Here is a 16,890-nt window from a genome sequence, read left to right as displayed (position 1 = left end):
CTGCACTGGGGCTCAGAATCTACCACTGGTTTGCTGAGTTAGGGTTTGCTGGTGGCTTGCTGGGATGCTTTCTGTCGATCTGAGTGACATAGACCTTTCCTGCAGATCTTCCAAGTTTCTTGGGTTCAAAGATTGTTTCACCCTGTCTTCTTACTGGTTCTGCTGTTCCAGGATTTATTTTGGAGTGCTATTTTATGGTTGTTTGAAGGTGAATATGGGAGAGTTAAGGAGATTTACCACTTATTCTTGCTTCTTGGCTTCTGGAAGTCAGGGCCCCTGAATTATCTCTTCAAATGGCCATAATTTTTTGTATAATTGTTTTTTAGTGGCAGTTATGTTTAAATGGCAACACTTCAACTAACTTGAATTACATTTAAATATTTACATTTGTCATGTTGTATTTAGAATTTAATTAAAATAATATTTTTTAACCAGATCTTTCTGCCTCTGCCCTTCTCCCCACCCTCTTTCTGCTGCCTCCTTCATGCAGGTGCCAAAATTATATTCCTAAAAATCAAATGAGTTAATATTTTGTGAAGCACTTAATACAGTTTCTGGCACATAGTCAGTACTTATTAAATGCTTGTTCCCTTTTTCTCTTACCCCCTAAAATACAAGGTCTTACCATGTCACTTCCTTGATGATTTAATTTCTTCTAGGTTAAAATACAAATGCTTCAGTTTAGAATTTAAGACCCTTGACAATGTCTCTAATCTATCTTTTCATATTGATTTCACACTACCCCACCTTTATAACCTTTATTTTCCATCCAAACTGCTTCCTGTTTTCCATAGAGGAAGTCTGTCTGCTACCTCCATGCCTAGGATGACATCTTGTACTCTCTTTCCTCATTCCTCTTCTTTCAAGAATCATCTCGAGTAGATGAGACCTTTTCTGAGCATCTCCAGTTCTTAGTTCTCTCTCTAGACCTCTGAAATTACTTTGAGTATATTTTAAACTTTTCTGTATATATGTTGTTCCCTAGTAGAAGGTAAGCTCCATGAGGGTAAAGATGTTATTTTTTTCTCTATCTCCAAATATGAAACAGAGACCTAATATATAGAGGTTAAAACAATATAACAACTATCAGAATTATTCTGTGATGTATGAAGTGATTATGGGTCTCTCTGAAAAGATGAAGACTGTGAAGTGCCATTGGGTTAGCACTGGTCTCTTGAAGACGGAAGATTGAGGTTCAAATTTCACCTCTACTGTTTATAAGCTATATGAGTTTGGGCAAGTCATTTAACTTTTCTGAATCTCAGTTTGATTGTATGTAAAATGGGGATAATGATGCCTGTATTATCCACCTCAAAATGTAATTATGAGATCTAATGAAATAATGTGTATGAAGCACTTTGATGAAACTTTAAATTGGTATGTTGGCTTAGGCTAATACTATTATTATTATATCAGATTTGTCTGATTGTCTAAAATGATTTAGAAGATACTCTTAAAATGGTTTGATAGTTTCTTTTTTTGTTTTCTTGTTAAGATAATTTTTATTTTTACTAATAACAGTAAGCAAGCTTAATTTTGATTGGTCTTAAAAAGAAATTGAATCAAAAATTAAGAAGTCCAAAAATGGGATGAATAAGTAGGAATATGGTTACACCCAAGGACTTGGTATCATGCTATAGAGTAGGCTTAATTTCTGGGCAACAGTAATCTTGGGCATATCACTTTCACTGAATACACACACATCTGATTTGACATTTTTAATTGATCTGGCCAACTTTGCTTCTTTGTATCTTTTCCTAGGAGAATCAAGTTAAATCAACTTAAAAATTCAGCAGGGAAAAAAATGAACTGGGTCATCTCCATCTCGGAAGTGAGAAGGAGTTTGACTATCTGATACACTGTCTCCTAAGCATGCTATAGATTTCTTCGCTTATGGTTGAATTTAAAGGATCCACCATAAGAAAAAAAAATGACAGCTTGAAATGTTTTATTTTCCTACAGGATTCTGTTACTGGAATCACCAACTCTACTAATTTATGAGCGCATTTCTTTTCCACTATGAGCAGACCGATAGAACTTCACATTTGCATGGCTCTCACTAACATCCTGCTTCTCTCTGCCTCACAATGTCTGGCTTTCCCCAAAATGGGAAGGAGGGAAATAGCACATATCGAAGGTCAAACTGAGAGACGAAATATAGATGACCTTGAAAAACCTTCAAAGCAAACAGCACAATTGGCACTAATAGAAGATTCAAATATAGTTTTAACAGAACTATCTGGAACATCATTGAATAAGGAGTTCATTGTTGGAGGAGAAACACAGCTGACTGAAGTCAGCGATGTGTTCACACATAGTCAGAGCACTGATGGGTACACCCCTACAGAGTCAACAGCTTCTTCAGAAGAAGGAGGGTTTAATCCTAGCGAACACAATAAAGACTTATCTGAAAGTAGGTTAACCACAGCTGTTACTACAGTAGTCTCCCTGAATAGTAAAGTGAAGTCTGATTTTTTTAGTAGTTCCAGTAACCTGCCCACTGTTGAAAAAGCCACAGAAACAGCACAAGGTTTTCCAAGGTCTCTGGAAGATCAATTCTTGGAGACAGAAAGTAAGGCAGATGACAGTCTGGAACATTCAATGACAACCCAGTTGAACACTGAAGAAATGTTAACGACTAACCCACGAACTGGAAACTTGGAAATAACCATTGAACACACAACGGTATCTTTTTCTGTGACAAATCCCACAGCAGAGATTGGAACTGATATCCTCACTTCAGGCAGAGAGAGTGCTTCACAGCTTACAGCTCATCAACCTCAGGCCACCGTCACTGAATACCTACTTGACTCCTCAGAGTACTTCCCACACATTGAGTCAGAAACTGACAGTATTCCAGGAAGCATGGTGATGGCAGCCAGTGCTTCAACAGCAGCTTTAGGTATTCCAGCTGTCTCAGCCCTGAATGAGGATTGGGATGATACCAAATTAGCAAGTGCAAGCCTAACAGGAGCCTCAGAGCCCAGAGATAATGCAGGGACTCTTCATGTGGGAGCCAAAGCTCCTCAGACAGTACAGCCAGACCATGATGATGTGAAAGGAGGGGAACTCTTGACAGATTCTGCAGATGTTGTTTTGGGAAAAGTTGGAGAGAGAACACATACTGGGGCATCTCCAGTGATGGTGCATGTGGAAGAAAAATCTGTTGCCTTCACTGATCAAGGTTCCTTCCCGTTTATGAATCCTAAAGAAGACACCAAAGTAACAACTATAAGCCTATTTCAGAATACAAGACAACTAGATGGTGGGGAATATGATGCCTTATTTTTTCCTGTGACTGCAGTTCCCATCACAGATTCTCAGTCTGAAGCATACTCTCCTCTGGGAAATACACTAACAGGTAAAGAACACATTTTTTGACTACAATTTTGCCTCTGATTTTATTTAAAAAAAAAGAGAGAGTTGCAAGTCATTATCCATATAATTTATTAAATTAAAAGAAAAAATATACCAATGAAATAAATACATGACAAAATATTAAACTGAGGGATGATGTGACATACTGGATAGTGGTGTGACCTTACATCAAATTGTACCTCTGACACAAGTATCCTTTCTTCCAATGTCCCAGGGAATTTTCTAACAACATAAATGGTGGATGAGCAGCTGGCTTGCATTCGTCAGCTTGGAGATTTTCTATATCCAGAAGCATGAAATCACAAATATGCATCTACTCTCTTTCTCCCTCCAAAATTATTAAAATATTCTTAAATATAACTCCACATGTATAATTTGTTTACAATGTCAAGGCAAGGTTATAATAAGCAATGTTATCCAAGGCAGCATTTTATTTTATACAAAGTTAAAAGCATTGAATCCCCTGACATTGCCTATAAAGAAGTTTTAAGTGTGAATATTTATTTATATGAATTTCACAAGTCTTCTGAATTTGCTTTCCCTGAGGACTGTGAGATGGGGATAAGAAAAAAAATGAGAGCAACCATCTGTTTCTGTGTTGCCTCTTTTGTCAGTCAGTCAGTCAGTCAGTCAGTCATAAAAACGAATTTATGAAGGCACTCACAAAGTGCCAGGCCTTGTGTTATGTACTGGGGAGACAAGTACTTAGGACTTTGACATGTGTGAATAGAGGGAGCTTCTCCACCTGGTGTTCACTGCCATAGAAGCAAATACAAAGGAGATTCTAACTTAAAAAAGTGGTCAATTTTTCTTTTTTCATGAGCAGTCTGTCACATTACTGTTTGGAGAAAGAGGGAAAGTGAAGTGTTCTGCATGAATGCTTATTTCATACTGGGGTGTGAAAAAGGACCCTAGAGTTCAAAGATGTCAAACATTTCCCCCATTTCAGTGGGGATTTAATTCAGATTTTCAATTTAGTTCAAATATTCAATCTTAATGGAAAACTTCACAATTGAAATGACTTTTTAAAAAGTGTTATTAAAATCTGATTTAGATAATGAAGGAAAATATAACTTTCCTTTTCCTAATCTGTATTTGGTAAGTACAAGGTTTAGGATACTAGCAATTTCCCTAATTGATTCCAGAAATAGCATAATTGTCTTTTAAAGGTTGTTCTTCTAAATGAGATTATTTTTAATACCTGGTTTCAGCTGAAGATCAGGTCTTTCAATTTTTCTATAGTTACTAAAATTATTCCTGTAGTTATCTGCAATAGGAAGAATGGAATATGTAGCATATACTTTAACTCCTTTTTCTATAACCATAAGTCTTCCCAATTCTCTCTTTTGTTCCCTTACTCTTCTTTATTACTAACCTCCTATGTATGGTAATCTGCCATTTTAAAGACTCAAAATCTAAAACTATACTCCTGTTCTGTCCCAGAACCCCAGGCAAGGGCTATTTTATTTTTCTCTTATATGTTAACAAAAGTATATGTTATGCTTTGCAAAAATGAGAAAAATTCAAAATTATATAAGACTCTTGAGAACTTATAATAAGATAAGTTTATATCATCTGATAACAATCAATAAATATTCAATGAATTCTTACAGCATGGAGGGTAGTGTGCCAGGAGGTAGTAATTCTGAGAAATATAACCATAGTTCCTGGTCTCTAGTCCTGTGGTACCATTGAGGATGTACTTGTATACATATAAGTACTCATAAAAAAGAAAATAATAATACAAAATTTCATTGTTTCATAGATTTAGAGAAGGAAGGTGCATCAAAGGTTATTTCTTTGTTTTTTTCAAATTTATTTGTTTGTTTTCAATTTTCAACAATGACTTCCATAAGTTTTAAATTTTCTTCCCTTTCCTCCCCCCGCATTCCCCAAGGCGGCATGTAATCTTATATGGGCTCTACACATGCAGTCTTATTAAACACATTTTAACGTTAGTCATATTGCATAAAAGAATTAAAACAAATTGGAGAAAGCATGAGTAAAACTAAATAAAACCAAACATAACAAAAGAGAAAATGGTCTGCTTCATTCTGCTTTCCAACTCCATAGTTCTTTCTCTGGATGTGGATGGCATTTTGCATTTGGCAGTATTTTAGGTCCTTGCCTTGCTGTGGAGGACTAAGTCTATCAAAAACGGTCCTCTCACATTGTGGCTGGTACTGTATTTAATGTTCTAGTTCTGCTCACTTCACTCAGTAGAAGTTCATATAATCTATCCAGGTATTTCTGAAGTCCACCTGTTTGTAATTTCTTACAGTACAATAGTATTCTATTACATTCAAATACCATAACTTGCTCAGCCATTCCCCTAGTGGTGGGGATCCCCTCACTTTCTAGTTCTTGGCCACCACAAAAAGAGCTGCTATAAATATTTTTGTACTTGTGAGTCCTTTCCCCATTTTTGCCATCTCTTTAGGGTACAGCCCTAGAAGCAGTATTGCTGGGTCAAAGGGTATGCACAGTTTTATAGCTCTTCGGGTATAGCTCCAAATGGCTCTCCAGAATGGTTGGATCAGCTTGAATTAGTGTTCCAGCTCCTCCACATCTTCTCCAACATTTATAATTTTCCTGTTTTGTCATGTTAGCCAATCTGATAGGTGTGCTGTGATACCTCAGAGTTGTTTCGATTTGCATCTCTCTAATCAATAGTGATTTAGAGCATTTTTCCATATGACTATAGATAGCTTTAATTTCTTCCTCTGAAAACTGCTTGTTCATATCCTTTGACCATTTATCAATTAGGCAATGACATGTATTCTTGTAAATTTGACTCAGTTTTCTGTATATTTTGGAGATGAGACCTTTAGCACAGACACTAGTTATAAAATTTTTTCCCCAGTTTTCTGCTTCCCTCCTAATCTTGGTTGCAGTGACTTTGTGCAAAACCTTTTCAATTTAATGTAATCAAAATCATCTATTTTGCATTTCATAATGTTTTCTATCTCTTGTTTGGTCATAAATTCCTCCATTCTTCACGAATCTGACAAACTATTTCTTTCTTCCCTAATTTCTTTATAGCATCAGCTTTTATACCTAGATCATGTCCCCATTTAGACTTTATTCTGGTATACGGTGTCAGGACTATGCCCGGCTTCTGCCACATTAATTTCCAGTTTCAAAGGTTATTTAGTTTCCCTCTCTCTCCTCACCCCCCACCGGTTTTATTGATGAAGAAATTGTGTCCCATAGTAACTTACTCCAAATCATACAGTTAGTAAGTAGCAGAGATGAGATTTGAACCTAAGGCCTCTCTAATTTAGCTCTTTTGTACCATGGATAATAATAATGATATAATAATATCATGATATAATAATAATAATGTTATAAGGTGCATTATGTATATGTATGTGTATGTGTATGTGTGTGTGTATGTGTATGTGTATATGATGTTAGCTAGGTGGTACAATGGATAACGTGCTGGACTTGGAGTCAGAAAGACCAGGTTCAGATTTGACCTTAGACACTTCTTGGCTGTAGGACCCCAAACAAGTCATTTAACCTCAGTTTTCTCATCCATTGGCAGCTAGGTGGTGCAATGGATAGAGTGCTGCACCTGAAGGCAGGAAGACTCATCTTCTTGAGTTCAAATCTGGCCTCAGACACTTACTATGTATGACCCTGGTCAAGTCACTTAATCCTGTTTGCCTCACTCTCCTCATATGTAAAATGAGTTGGAGAAGTAAATGGCAAGCCACTCTGGTATCTTTGCCAAAAAACCCCCAAATAGGGTCATGAAGAGTCAGAAATGACTCAAAAATGACTAAACAACAATCCTTATTCGTTAGAAGGGGATAACAAAAATACCTACCTGCCAGAGTTGTTATGAAGATAAAGTAATATAATACTTGTAAAGTGCTTTGCAAACCTTAAAACACTATATAAATGCTAGGCATTATTATTATTATTTTCACAGCAACTTTGTGAGTTAGGCACTATTGTTATCTACGTTTGATGGATAAGGAAACTGAGTCTAAGGGAAGTTAGATGATTTGACCAGAACTGCATAGCTATTGAGTATTTGGGGTCAAGTTCAAACTCAGGTTTTTCTAATTTGTTCAGCACTTGTTCATTACACCATACTGGGTAACTATATACATTTATGTACATATAGTAAATGTATAGCTATATTACAGAAATAGGCGTGATCTTTAAATCCTTTATTCTCGTTCACATGAGGTATTTCAACTCCACAGAAAGAAAAAAGCAGAAAAAGTGGGCATTCTAGTGGACAGATAAGGAAAGGAATTAACTACTACTATTCTGAAAAATCAAAGCACTCAACACCAGAAAGTAGATGGATTACTTAGACAATAAGCGTAGCAATAAAGTTTGAATAAAGCTATTATGCTTTGAAACATGATGTTTAAAGTGATTGGTCAACTAAGGTTTCTATTTTTGGTTTAATTAGTTTTAGAGTTAACCAGCATCCCTAATATATCTTGTAATTGAAAGTAGGATTGAGGAAAAAAATTTATAAACCTTCCTAAAAATTGAGTTAAAACAGAATATGAATCAATCAACATTTATTTTGTCAGCAGGCATTAAAGAATATACTTTAATCTTCACCCTTAATAATAATTGATTTGAGAAATTTACCTTCTACTTGTAATCTGTGCAACAAAAATCACCGTGGGTTAGTGGTATTCATATTCCCTTAGTGAACATATGTAGATATTGAATGATCACCTTTTGGTGAAGCATTAAATGTTTTTGTAAAATTAACTCTCTTTTCCCTCTCATAGTTGAATTATGCAGGAAAAATATTGTCTGTTTAAATTTTTGGGTGTCACACACTTGCATGAAATTTGCTTCCTCTTAAATGATCATTTTGACATTTGAATATGACTAAAATGGAGCTTTGGATCGGCTAAAATTGGATTTTTGTGTTGGTCTTTCTTTTCTGTTTCCAGAATTTGTTTCCACATATAAAGTCATATCTTTGACTTGGTTTTATAGATTTCTTTTCTCTCTTGGGGGAAAAGACAAAACTTATTTGATGGTTCTTATCCTTAAAAAAAAATGCTCTATAGCTACTGCAACAGCCCTTTTCTGTGAAACATTTCTTTGTTTTGTCATGTTTTATTAATTATACACTGACTTGGGGAGACAGAGATTTAGTGGAATATTTGAAATAAAAATTTGACATCTTTTTTTAGATAACATAGCTCAAGAGATAATGCCTAGTCAAGATGGAGGGTCCACTTTATCATCTGTTACACAAGAGCAGGATTCTACTCTGGAGATCATCACAAAATCTGATGAGACTGAGGAAAGAAATAACAGCCCATCTCCCATCACAGTGGTTTCTGGTGTGACTCAGCTACCAAGGAAGTCAGAATACTTGGCAACTACTATCTCAGATACTGCCATGCCTTTGTCTCTGGCAGTTACCCCAGGTATGGAAATTAAGATTACAGAGTCTGGATCAATGTTATGGACTGAGTACATTCCATGAGATGACATGGAATTTAGTGTGGTGATATATGTACCCCTATAAATGAGCTGGAGAAGGAAATGGCAAACCACTCCAGTATCTTTGCCAAGAAAACCCCAAATGGGGGCTCATGAAGAGCTGGACATGACTGAAGTAACTCAACCACAATAACATATACACACATTATCTTGAAGCCAAACTACGTGGGGGCAAAAGGGATTTGTCATTCTCTGGAATACCTAGGATGGTCTGGCATATCCAGAGGTCAGCCTAAGATACAATTTGTGGGATTTGAAGAGAATATTTAGATTTAACAACATCTTGAAAAACCTGGATCAATCACAGAGCTAAACCTAGGCTACAGTTTATCTCATGCTCATTCAAATCAGGTCAAGTCCATAAGCATTTTTAAAGTCCTATGTGCCAGGCATTTGAGTAAGCACTGAAGATACAAAAAAAAAAAAAAAAAAAAAAAAGAGAAAGAAAATATGCCCTGCCCTTAAGGAGCTCTCCATCTAATGTGGGAGATGACATGTGAACAACTAAGTGCAAATAAATTGTATGCAGAGTAAATCCAGTCCAGTACAGTATTCTTCAGGCTACCAAGGTCTAGCTTAATTTGAAAGATTTAGCTTTGTTTACTGACATGTTTTTTCAGAGATCTCAAACTTGGAAAGGGTTTTACCTGTGGGGGCTATTTTGAGCTGGAGAAAACACTCGAATGTTTTTCTTGTTTTGTTCTTTTTTTGGTGATGAACTATTGGTACTTTTATATGAAAGGTAGTTTAAGAAAGGGCTAGCCCTTTGATTTTAATGGAATAGGGAACTTCTGGGTATGGAAATTCTCTTTACCAAATCAGGTCAGCAACTGTTAGTATTATTAGGCTGTGCTCTAAAGCATGGGGGGTTGTATACTTTTGCTTGGGTCACACAGCCAGAATGTGTCAGGACTTGAACTCAGGTTTTCCTTGTTTGAGGACAACTCTTTATCTACTGTACCTCACTGCCTCTCCATAGTAGATGCTCAATCAGTATTTATTGGCTTTTGGAATGTAGTCACCAAAGTTATTATGTGGCATGTTGTTTATTTTTCAGTAGTGTCTGACTCTTTGTGACTCATTGGGTTTTATTGACAAAGATTCTGGTGTGGTTAGCCATTTCCTACTTCAGCTCATTTTACATTTGAGGAAACTGAGGCAAACAGGGTTAAGTGACTTGCCCAGGATCACACATGAATTTAGAAAGATGAGTCTTCAGCTTTTATCAGCAACACAATGATCCAAGACAAGTACAAAAGACTCATTAAGGAAAATGCTTTCCTTATCCAAATAAAGAACTTGATGGAGTCTGAATACAGAGCAAAGCATATTTTTTTTTTTACTTTGTTCTTTTTTGTGTTTTTTTTTCCCTCCAGAAAGATGAGTCTTCCTGACTCCAGGCCTAACATTCTATCCACTGTGCCACCTAGCTGTCCATCATGTGGCATGCAGACTAATTGAGTGGTGAAAAGAAAAACAATTTTTATGACTTGTGACATGTCCTTTCCAGCTCTAAATCTAAGATCCTATGATAATTCTATGACTTCCTTTCCCAGAAGAGAAACCTATAATTAAAAATAGATGAATTGACTTAGTGCAGGAAAATCCTTTCTTCTTATTGCCAAAAATAGTTTATTTTGTGTTTTAGGATATTGGTATTTTGACTCTTGTTTCAGAAAAAATATTAATGTTTCTCATTTTCTGTGATAGTTTGCTTACTGAACTGTCTTAAAAAAATTAAAAAACAATTTTTTAAAATTGGTAGCCTTAACAGTCACCGACTCAAAAGAAGAGACATTACCTCCAGCCTTTGACCCTTCAGTGACCTTTCCAGGAATGATGGAGGAGACAGTGGATATTTCCCTGACATCTGCTTCTCTAACTTCCACCATAAGAACCGTTCCATCCATAAGACACATTAGTACTTCTGTGACATATGACCTGGAACAGATGGAATCACAAGGTATCTGGGTACTGGAAAGGAGTATTTTGGGGATGGTGTTGGTGAAGAGTGTTTGAGTGCAAAGCTATTTCTTTTCAGAAGACTCAATGAGGGCTTCTTCTTTGACTAGATTGGACTAGGTCAGGTGTTGGGAAGCTGCAACCTTAAGTAGCCTTCTAGATCCTCAAGAGCAGCCCTTTGACTGAATCCAAACTTCACAGAACAAATCCCTTTAATAAAAGGATTTATTCTATAAAACTTGGCTTCAGTCAAAAGGCCGTACCCAAGGACCTAGAATATGGTCTTGAGGCTGAAGGTTTCCTACCCCTGGTCTAGGTTGAAAGTTTGAACTAGGTGTGGTGGTACATGCCTGTAATCACTGAGTCTGGGAAGGCTGAGGTTGATAGATCTCTTCAACTTGGGAGTTCTGAGCTGCTGTTTATCTGGTCTAAGCAACCTGGTGTCCTCATTAAGTCTTGCATCAATATGGTGTGCTCCCAGAAAGAGGACAGTGGCTACCAGGCTGCTTAAGGAGGAGGAGAACTGGCCCACATAAGAGACTGAGCAGGTCAAAACTTCGGTGCCAGTCAGGAGGGGATTTGGCCCATGAGCCGCCTCTACTCTTCCAACCTGGATGAGACAATGCAACCTAATCTAAAAAGAGAAAGAAATAAGTTTGAGTTATCCTCAACCTAATTTTCCTGTGATTACATCTTTTTGCTCTCCACTCATGTATCAAAGCCCTTATTTTAATGACATTCTTCTGTGACTAGAAGAGTGGTACCTTACCTGGTTGGAACAATTATATTACTTAAAACTGGTAGCCTAGACAGAAATGAACATGCTGTGATATTTGATAATGACTTGAGATGCTGAAACTGTAGATAATGTCCTAGGGTCAGCAAACTACATAGTTTGAAGGAATATTAGAGTCCCTTCCCATTAACACTGGATAACTTTTGAAAAAAAATTGCTTTTCTTTCCTCCTTCCTTCTCTACTTTCCCTTATTCTTTTTTCCATGCCTCTTTCCTCCCTCCCTTATCCCTCTCATCCTTCCCTCCTTCTGTTCCTCCTCCCATCCTTCCCTTCCCCCTCTGTTCATTCTTTCCTCCTTTCTTTCCCCCCTTGTTCCCTCCCTCCTCCTTCCATCTTTTCTTTCTCTACTCCTTTCCTTCTTCCCTCCATTCATCCTTCCCTCCTTCTTCCCCTCATCCCTCTTTTCTCCTTCCTCCATTCTCTTCCTACTTTCTTCCTTCATTTTTTCTTCCCTCTTCTCTCTCCTCCCTTCCTCCCTTTCCTCCTCCTCACCTCTCTTCTTCCCTTTCTTTCCTCCTCTCTTTATCCCTTCCTCTTCTCTTTCCCTACTATGATTCTCCTTCCCTCCTTTCTTTTTTCCCTTTTCCCTCCCTCCCTCTCTCCCTTCCTTCCTATTTTAGTAATTCTTGCTATTTTTACACCAGCAACATTTCTCAATATAGGAATCTATTTTCCCCATTAAGCCTTTCTTTGTAACAAAAAATAAAAATTAAACTGATTGATCTAGCAACAGAATGTGCATCATTTCATACTAGTGGTGTCTCCACTTTCTACTTAAAGAAGGAAAGTACATTTCATTATTTGTTCTCCTAGATCAAGATTAATTATTTAAATTAAAGGCTATCTGTCTTAATTTTTTTTAATTAGTAGTACTAATAACACAAAGGATATGTGAGACATAGAAATCTAGATATAGCTCCATCTCTAATGTTCAAACAGACAATTTGACCTGTGGTGGAACCTTCCAAGCTTATGCTGCATTGATCAGCCACAATCGAAAACGTTGTATCATGACTCCAGCATTGTGATGTCATTGGTCCTCTTCAAGTAGGAAAGGCAAACAACAAGAATTACTAACATCATGTATGTTATTCTCCTGCCTCTGCCTATTTTATTATTCTACATTAGCTCACTTGCATCTTTCAGTTCATCTCAAAATTCTTCATATTCTTTATTTCTTTTAGTGAAGTAGTATACCTTTACATTCATGGCATAATTTATTCAGTCATTCCTCAATCAATGGGTTCACATTTTGTCTCTAGGTTTTTGCAACCCTCAAAATATTTCTATGAATATTTTGACACATGTGGGAACCTTTCTTTCCATCCTTAATGTCTTTGAGTTATATGTGTACCTTTAAAAGGGATAATTTAGAGTTGAATGCAGCCAGAGCTTAACTTTCTCTTCTTTTCACTTACTTTGCTTTCTTCATCTTGACTGCAGCTATTTAAAAGTGCTGAAACCCCAATGAGAAACTGAAGGAAAAAAGTCATCTTCTCCCCCTTCTCTCCTTGTCTTTGTTTTTAACCTCATATCTTTTTATTTTTCTTAATCATTAGGGAGAGAATTATAATGGAATGTCTTGTATTCATTGGGAATTCAGGACTAAACCTTCCTGTCTCAGTGAAATCATGGAAGAAGGATAAAGCAGACTGAGCTCTTAAAGCAAGGCCAATCTGCTAAGTAGTTAGCTCACTTCCAACATTTGCTGGTGTCAAATATTCTGGGTAATTAATAGAATGGGAGCACTGTGTATTCAACTGTCAAGCCTCCAGAATAGTTTCACAAGTAAAATAAATTAGTAATTGGATAATCTCACTATTGGGTCTGCATCTGCTTAAAATTTTTGATGAAAACAATTTTATTTAAGAGAACACAAAATTGTACTCCATGGAGTAGTATGCCCTTCTGTTTGAAGAATGTAACACAAAGAAATGTTCTTTCCTGGCCTTTCACATCTACTCAACATTTCATTCATTAAGATTAATTTATATTATTGTAGGAATATTTGAAATTATCTTCATGTGATGTTTTCACAGATTCTTTGTAAGAGATTTAATCACTAAAGGTTTCAAAAGAGTGTTTCAGAGAATCAGTGAAATGGAAAAAAGAGAGAAGATGAGTAAAGCAAGAGGGAACAGGGCAATTCTGAAGGAAAGTTTGCCTTTGAAAAGGGGAAGTCTAAATTGAAGTAACTGCACAAATAACCCTATTTGTGTGTGGACTTGATTCAATCCTGAGGGTCGGAGGAGTGCTGTCGTCTGAAGAGTGCGGCCACATTTTTTCCACCCTATACTTGCTAGTTCTTTATACCTCCTGCTTCAGAACCTTAGAAAAAAATCTCTTAAAGTTTAAATTTGGTTCAAGTCTAAGGTCTCCCCAAAAGGAGGAAAGTAGAAAGATTCTCAGTGTTCTCTGTGAATCACGTATAGGATAACTGTTTATTTCCACTACACACTCAAAAAAATACTTGGCTCAAGAGACTTTCTAAGACTTAAACAAGGAGTAGTAATGTATAACTACTGTCAGGCTCTCCTTGGAGGCTGAGACTTAAACATCAAAACATGAAATTGTTCACAGGATTCCTGAATCAGCATTTTACCTTTGATTCAGCATTATATTGTCTAAACAGTTTTCTTCAGATTCATGTCTTCTGGTCAGTTAGTTTAGGAACTGGATTTATCTTTCTTCTAATGGTCATCTCTAAAAAATAGTGCTGGGATCCTTATCCCAAGTACACTCAGCACCAACTGAGGACCCCAAATCTCTCCACATTTTCCAACTTAGAAGGCTGCCTTCAAGGCATCTCAGGATCACTGCTCAGTTAACTTATTTTCTAAAAACTGAATTAAATTAATTTTTTGGTTATATTTTAAGTTCCCATCTCCTGCCCTCCCTCCCCACTCCCCACTAGAGAAGGCCACTATTTAACACAGTTAATATATTTATTAATATATAAATATATAATTATATATTATATAAAATATATTTATTTTACATAAATATATGTAAACCAAACTATATCAGTTCTTTCTCTGGAAGTGGATAGCATCTTCCTTCATAGTCCTTTATAGTTGATTTGAGTGTTTATAGTGCTCAGAATAACTTGATTGTTCACAATTATTCTTTGAACAACATTGCTGTTACTACATACAGCATTTTCTTGGTTCTGCTCATTTTACTTTTCATTATTTCAAGCAAGTCTTTCCATTTTTTAAAAATGGAAAAACCAGCTCATCATTTCTGATAGCATAGTAGTATTCCATTACAATTGTACATCACAACTTGTTTAGCCATTCTCCACTTTATGGGCATCCCTTCAATTTATAGTTCTTTGCCACCACAAAGAGAGTTGCTATAAATATTTTAGAACACATAGATTCTTTTCCTTTTCCCCTGATCACCTTGGGAAACAGACCTAATAGTGGTATTGCTGGGTCAAAGAGTATCCACAGTCTTATAATTCTTTGAACATAATTCCAGATTGCTCTCCAAAGTGGTTAGATCAGTTCACTCTTCCACCAACAGTGTATTAATGTCCCACTTTTCCCACATCCCGTCCAACATTTGTCAGTTAACTTATACTCAAGAAAAATAACAAAACAGAAAAGGTAGCCAAAGATTGAGGCTCAGTTTAGCCTATGTAGGATGTGAACCCTCCGCCATATTTCTAGTTGCCACTGAAGAGATTTGACATTCTCAAAAGACAGTAAGGGAGAGGAGAGAGAGAAAGACAGAGAGAGAGAGAGCAAGAGAGAGAGAGAGAGAGAGAGAGAGAGAGAGAGAGAGAGAGAGAGAGAGAGAGAGAGAGAGAGACAGAGAGACAGAGAGACAGAGAGAGACAGAGAGAGACAGAGACAGAGACAGAGACAGAGACAGAGAGAGAGAGAGAGTTTATGAGAGAGAGAATTTGTGAGAGAGATAGACAGAGGAAGAAAAGGCTGAGATAGAAACAGACAGACAGAGGGATAAGGACAAAGACAGAGAAAGAGAATCAGAGACAGAGAGACAGACAGAGATGTAGAGGTTGGGAGGAGCCTGGGAATGAAAAAAAAGTTTGAAAAATTAATTTCTTTGGTGGCTTGAGGGAAAAGGTTCTAAAACTTTGATATTTAGCAAAGCTAAATAAGTATTAAGAAGAAAATAGATCTAATACCTTGAACACTGATACTTGGCATAGCTAAGTAAATTTTTAATCTCCATTGAAGAAAAAATGAATACTTTCTTTTTTTTACTTAGTTATTCTGAGTACACTACTAAGCTCAGATAATTGTCATAAGAGATAGGAAATATATATATGACTTCATTGATATAGGGGACTTCTGGAGGAGAAAGATCCCTCTACTCATGCCGGTCAGCATCTTCTCTGCAATTTATGAGTCTTAGAGAGTTGCTGGAGCACTAAAGAGTTAAGCGACTTGCTCGTAGTCTATTCTTTTTATATAGTTTTTGAGGAATATGGGCTTTTCAGTCATTATAGTTAAAATGGAAGATGTACTTGAGTTCATCTATCAGAATTTTCATCTGTCTGAGTTTTCTATCTGAATGAACATTCCCTCTCTTAGAGAGAACTTCCTTTCCATTTGCCAACTTCTTATGTGACTATTAAATTCGTCAGGTAGCTGGAGATGTGATGGTGGAAATGAGAAGAGAATTCAGTTACAGTCTCATCAGGGGCCATTTCAAAGATCAAAGAATTCATTTGTAAAATACATTTAAATGTTTTGCTTTCATTCTCTGCTGTTTGGTCCTATAAGATCAATGAATAAGAATAATGGAATTAAATTGAATAGTTTATTGCTCCTGGGGATTCTTCAGTATTGTGTTAAGGATGTTCATCACTTCAGTTGTACTAAGGATGAGTGCAGATTTTGGTTTAAGTGTTATGAAAATGCTTCTAATTCTAATTTGGTCTCAATGACCCAGCCATTAAAACATGCATAAATATGGCAAGAGTGAAAGAGAAGAATGCTGTTATGGGATGGAATAATAGAACATTTTCTTTTATTTTGATGGCAAAATGAGTGACAAATATATACACCCCTCTATTGGTTGAAATAATGAGTTTTAAATGAGACTGTGGTTTTATAACATTATATTATACAGCTTTAAACAAATGAAGCTTCTCCTGAGCTGGATTTAGTTGCATGAGTTAGGGAAGGTGAAGTATGCCTTGTGCTTTTTCATTTTCTTACCTACTTCAAGATTTTTATTAAAATATCTACCTAAAATTTTAGACCAGTTCGCAAAATACAAG

At 36.4% G+C, this 16,890-nt stretch overlaps 1 protein-coding gene across 2 annotated transcripts in view; it reads left to right on the top strand.

The window, feature by feature from the left end:
* ARMH4 (armadillo like helical domain containing 4) overlaps positions 1 to 16,890 on the top strand; it is a 137,069-nt gene that overhangs the window by 19,368 nt on the left and 100,811 nt on the right. For both annotated transcript variants that reach the window (XM_072629317.1, XM_072629316.1), the window contains 3 exons: positions 1,963 to 3,361; positions 8,559 to 8,798; positions 10,640 to 10,837. In XM_072629317.1, the coding sequence (XP_072485418.1) occupies positions 2,020 to 3,361; positions 8,559 to 8,798; positions 10,640 to 10,837 (1,780 nt within the window). In that variant the 5' untranslated portion in view covers positions 1,963 to 2,019. The remainder of the gene's footprint in view (positions 1 to 1,962; positions 3,362 to 8,558; positions 8,799 to 10,639; positions 10,838 to 16,890) is intronic.

Source organism: Notamacropus eugenii, chromosome 1 (assembly GCF_028372415.1).
Source record: "Notamacropus eugenii isolate mMacEug1 chromosome 1, mMacEug1.pri_v2, whole genome shotgun sequence".
Classification (NCBI taxonomy): domain Eukaryota; kingdom Metazoa; phylum Chordata; class Mammalia; order Diprotodontia; family Macropodidae; genus Notamacropus; species Notamacropus eugenii.
This window is presented reverse-complemented; position numbering and strand designations above follow the sequence as displayed.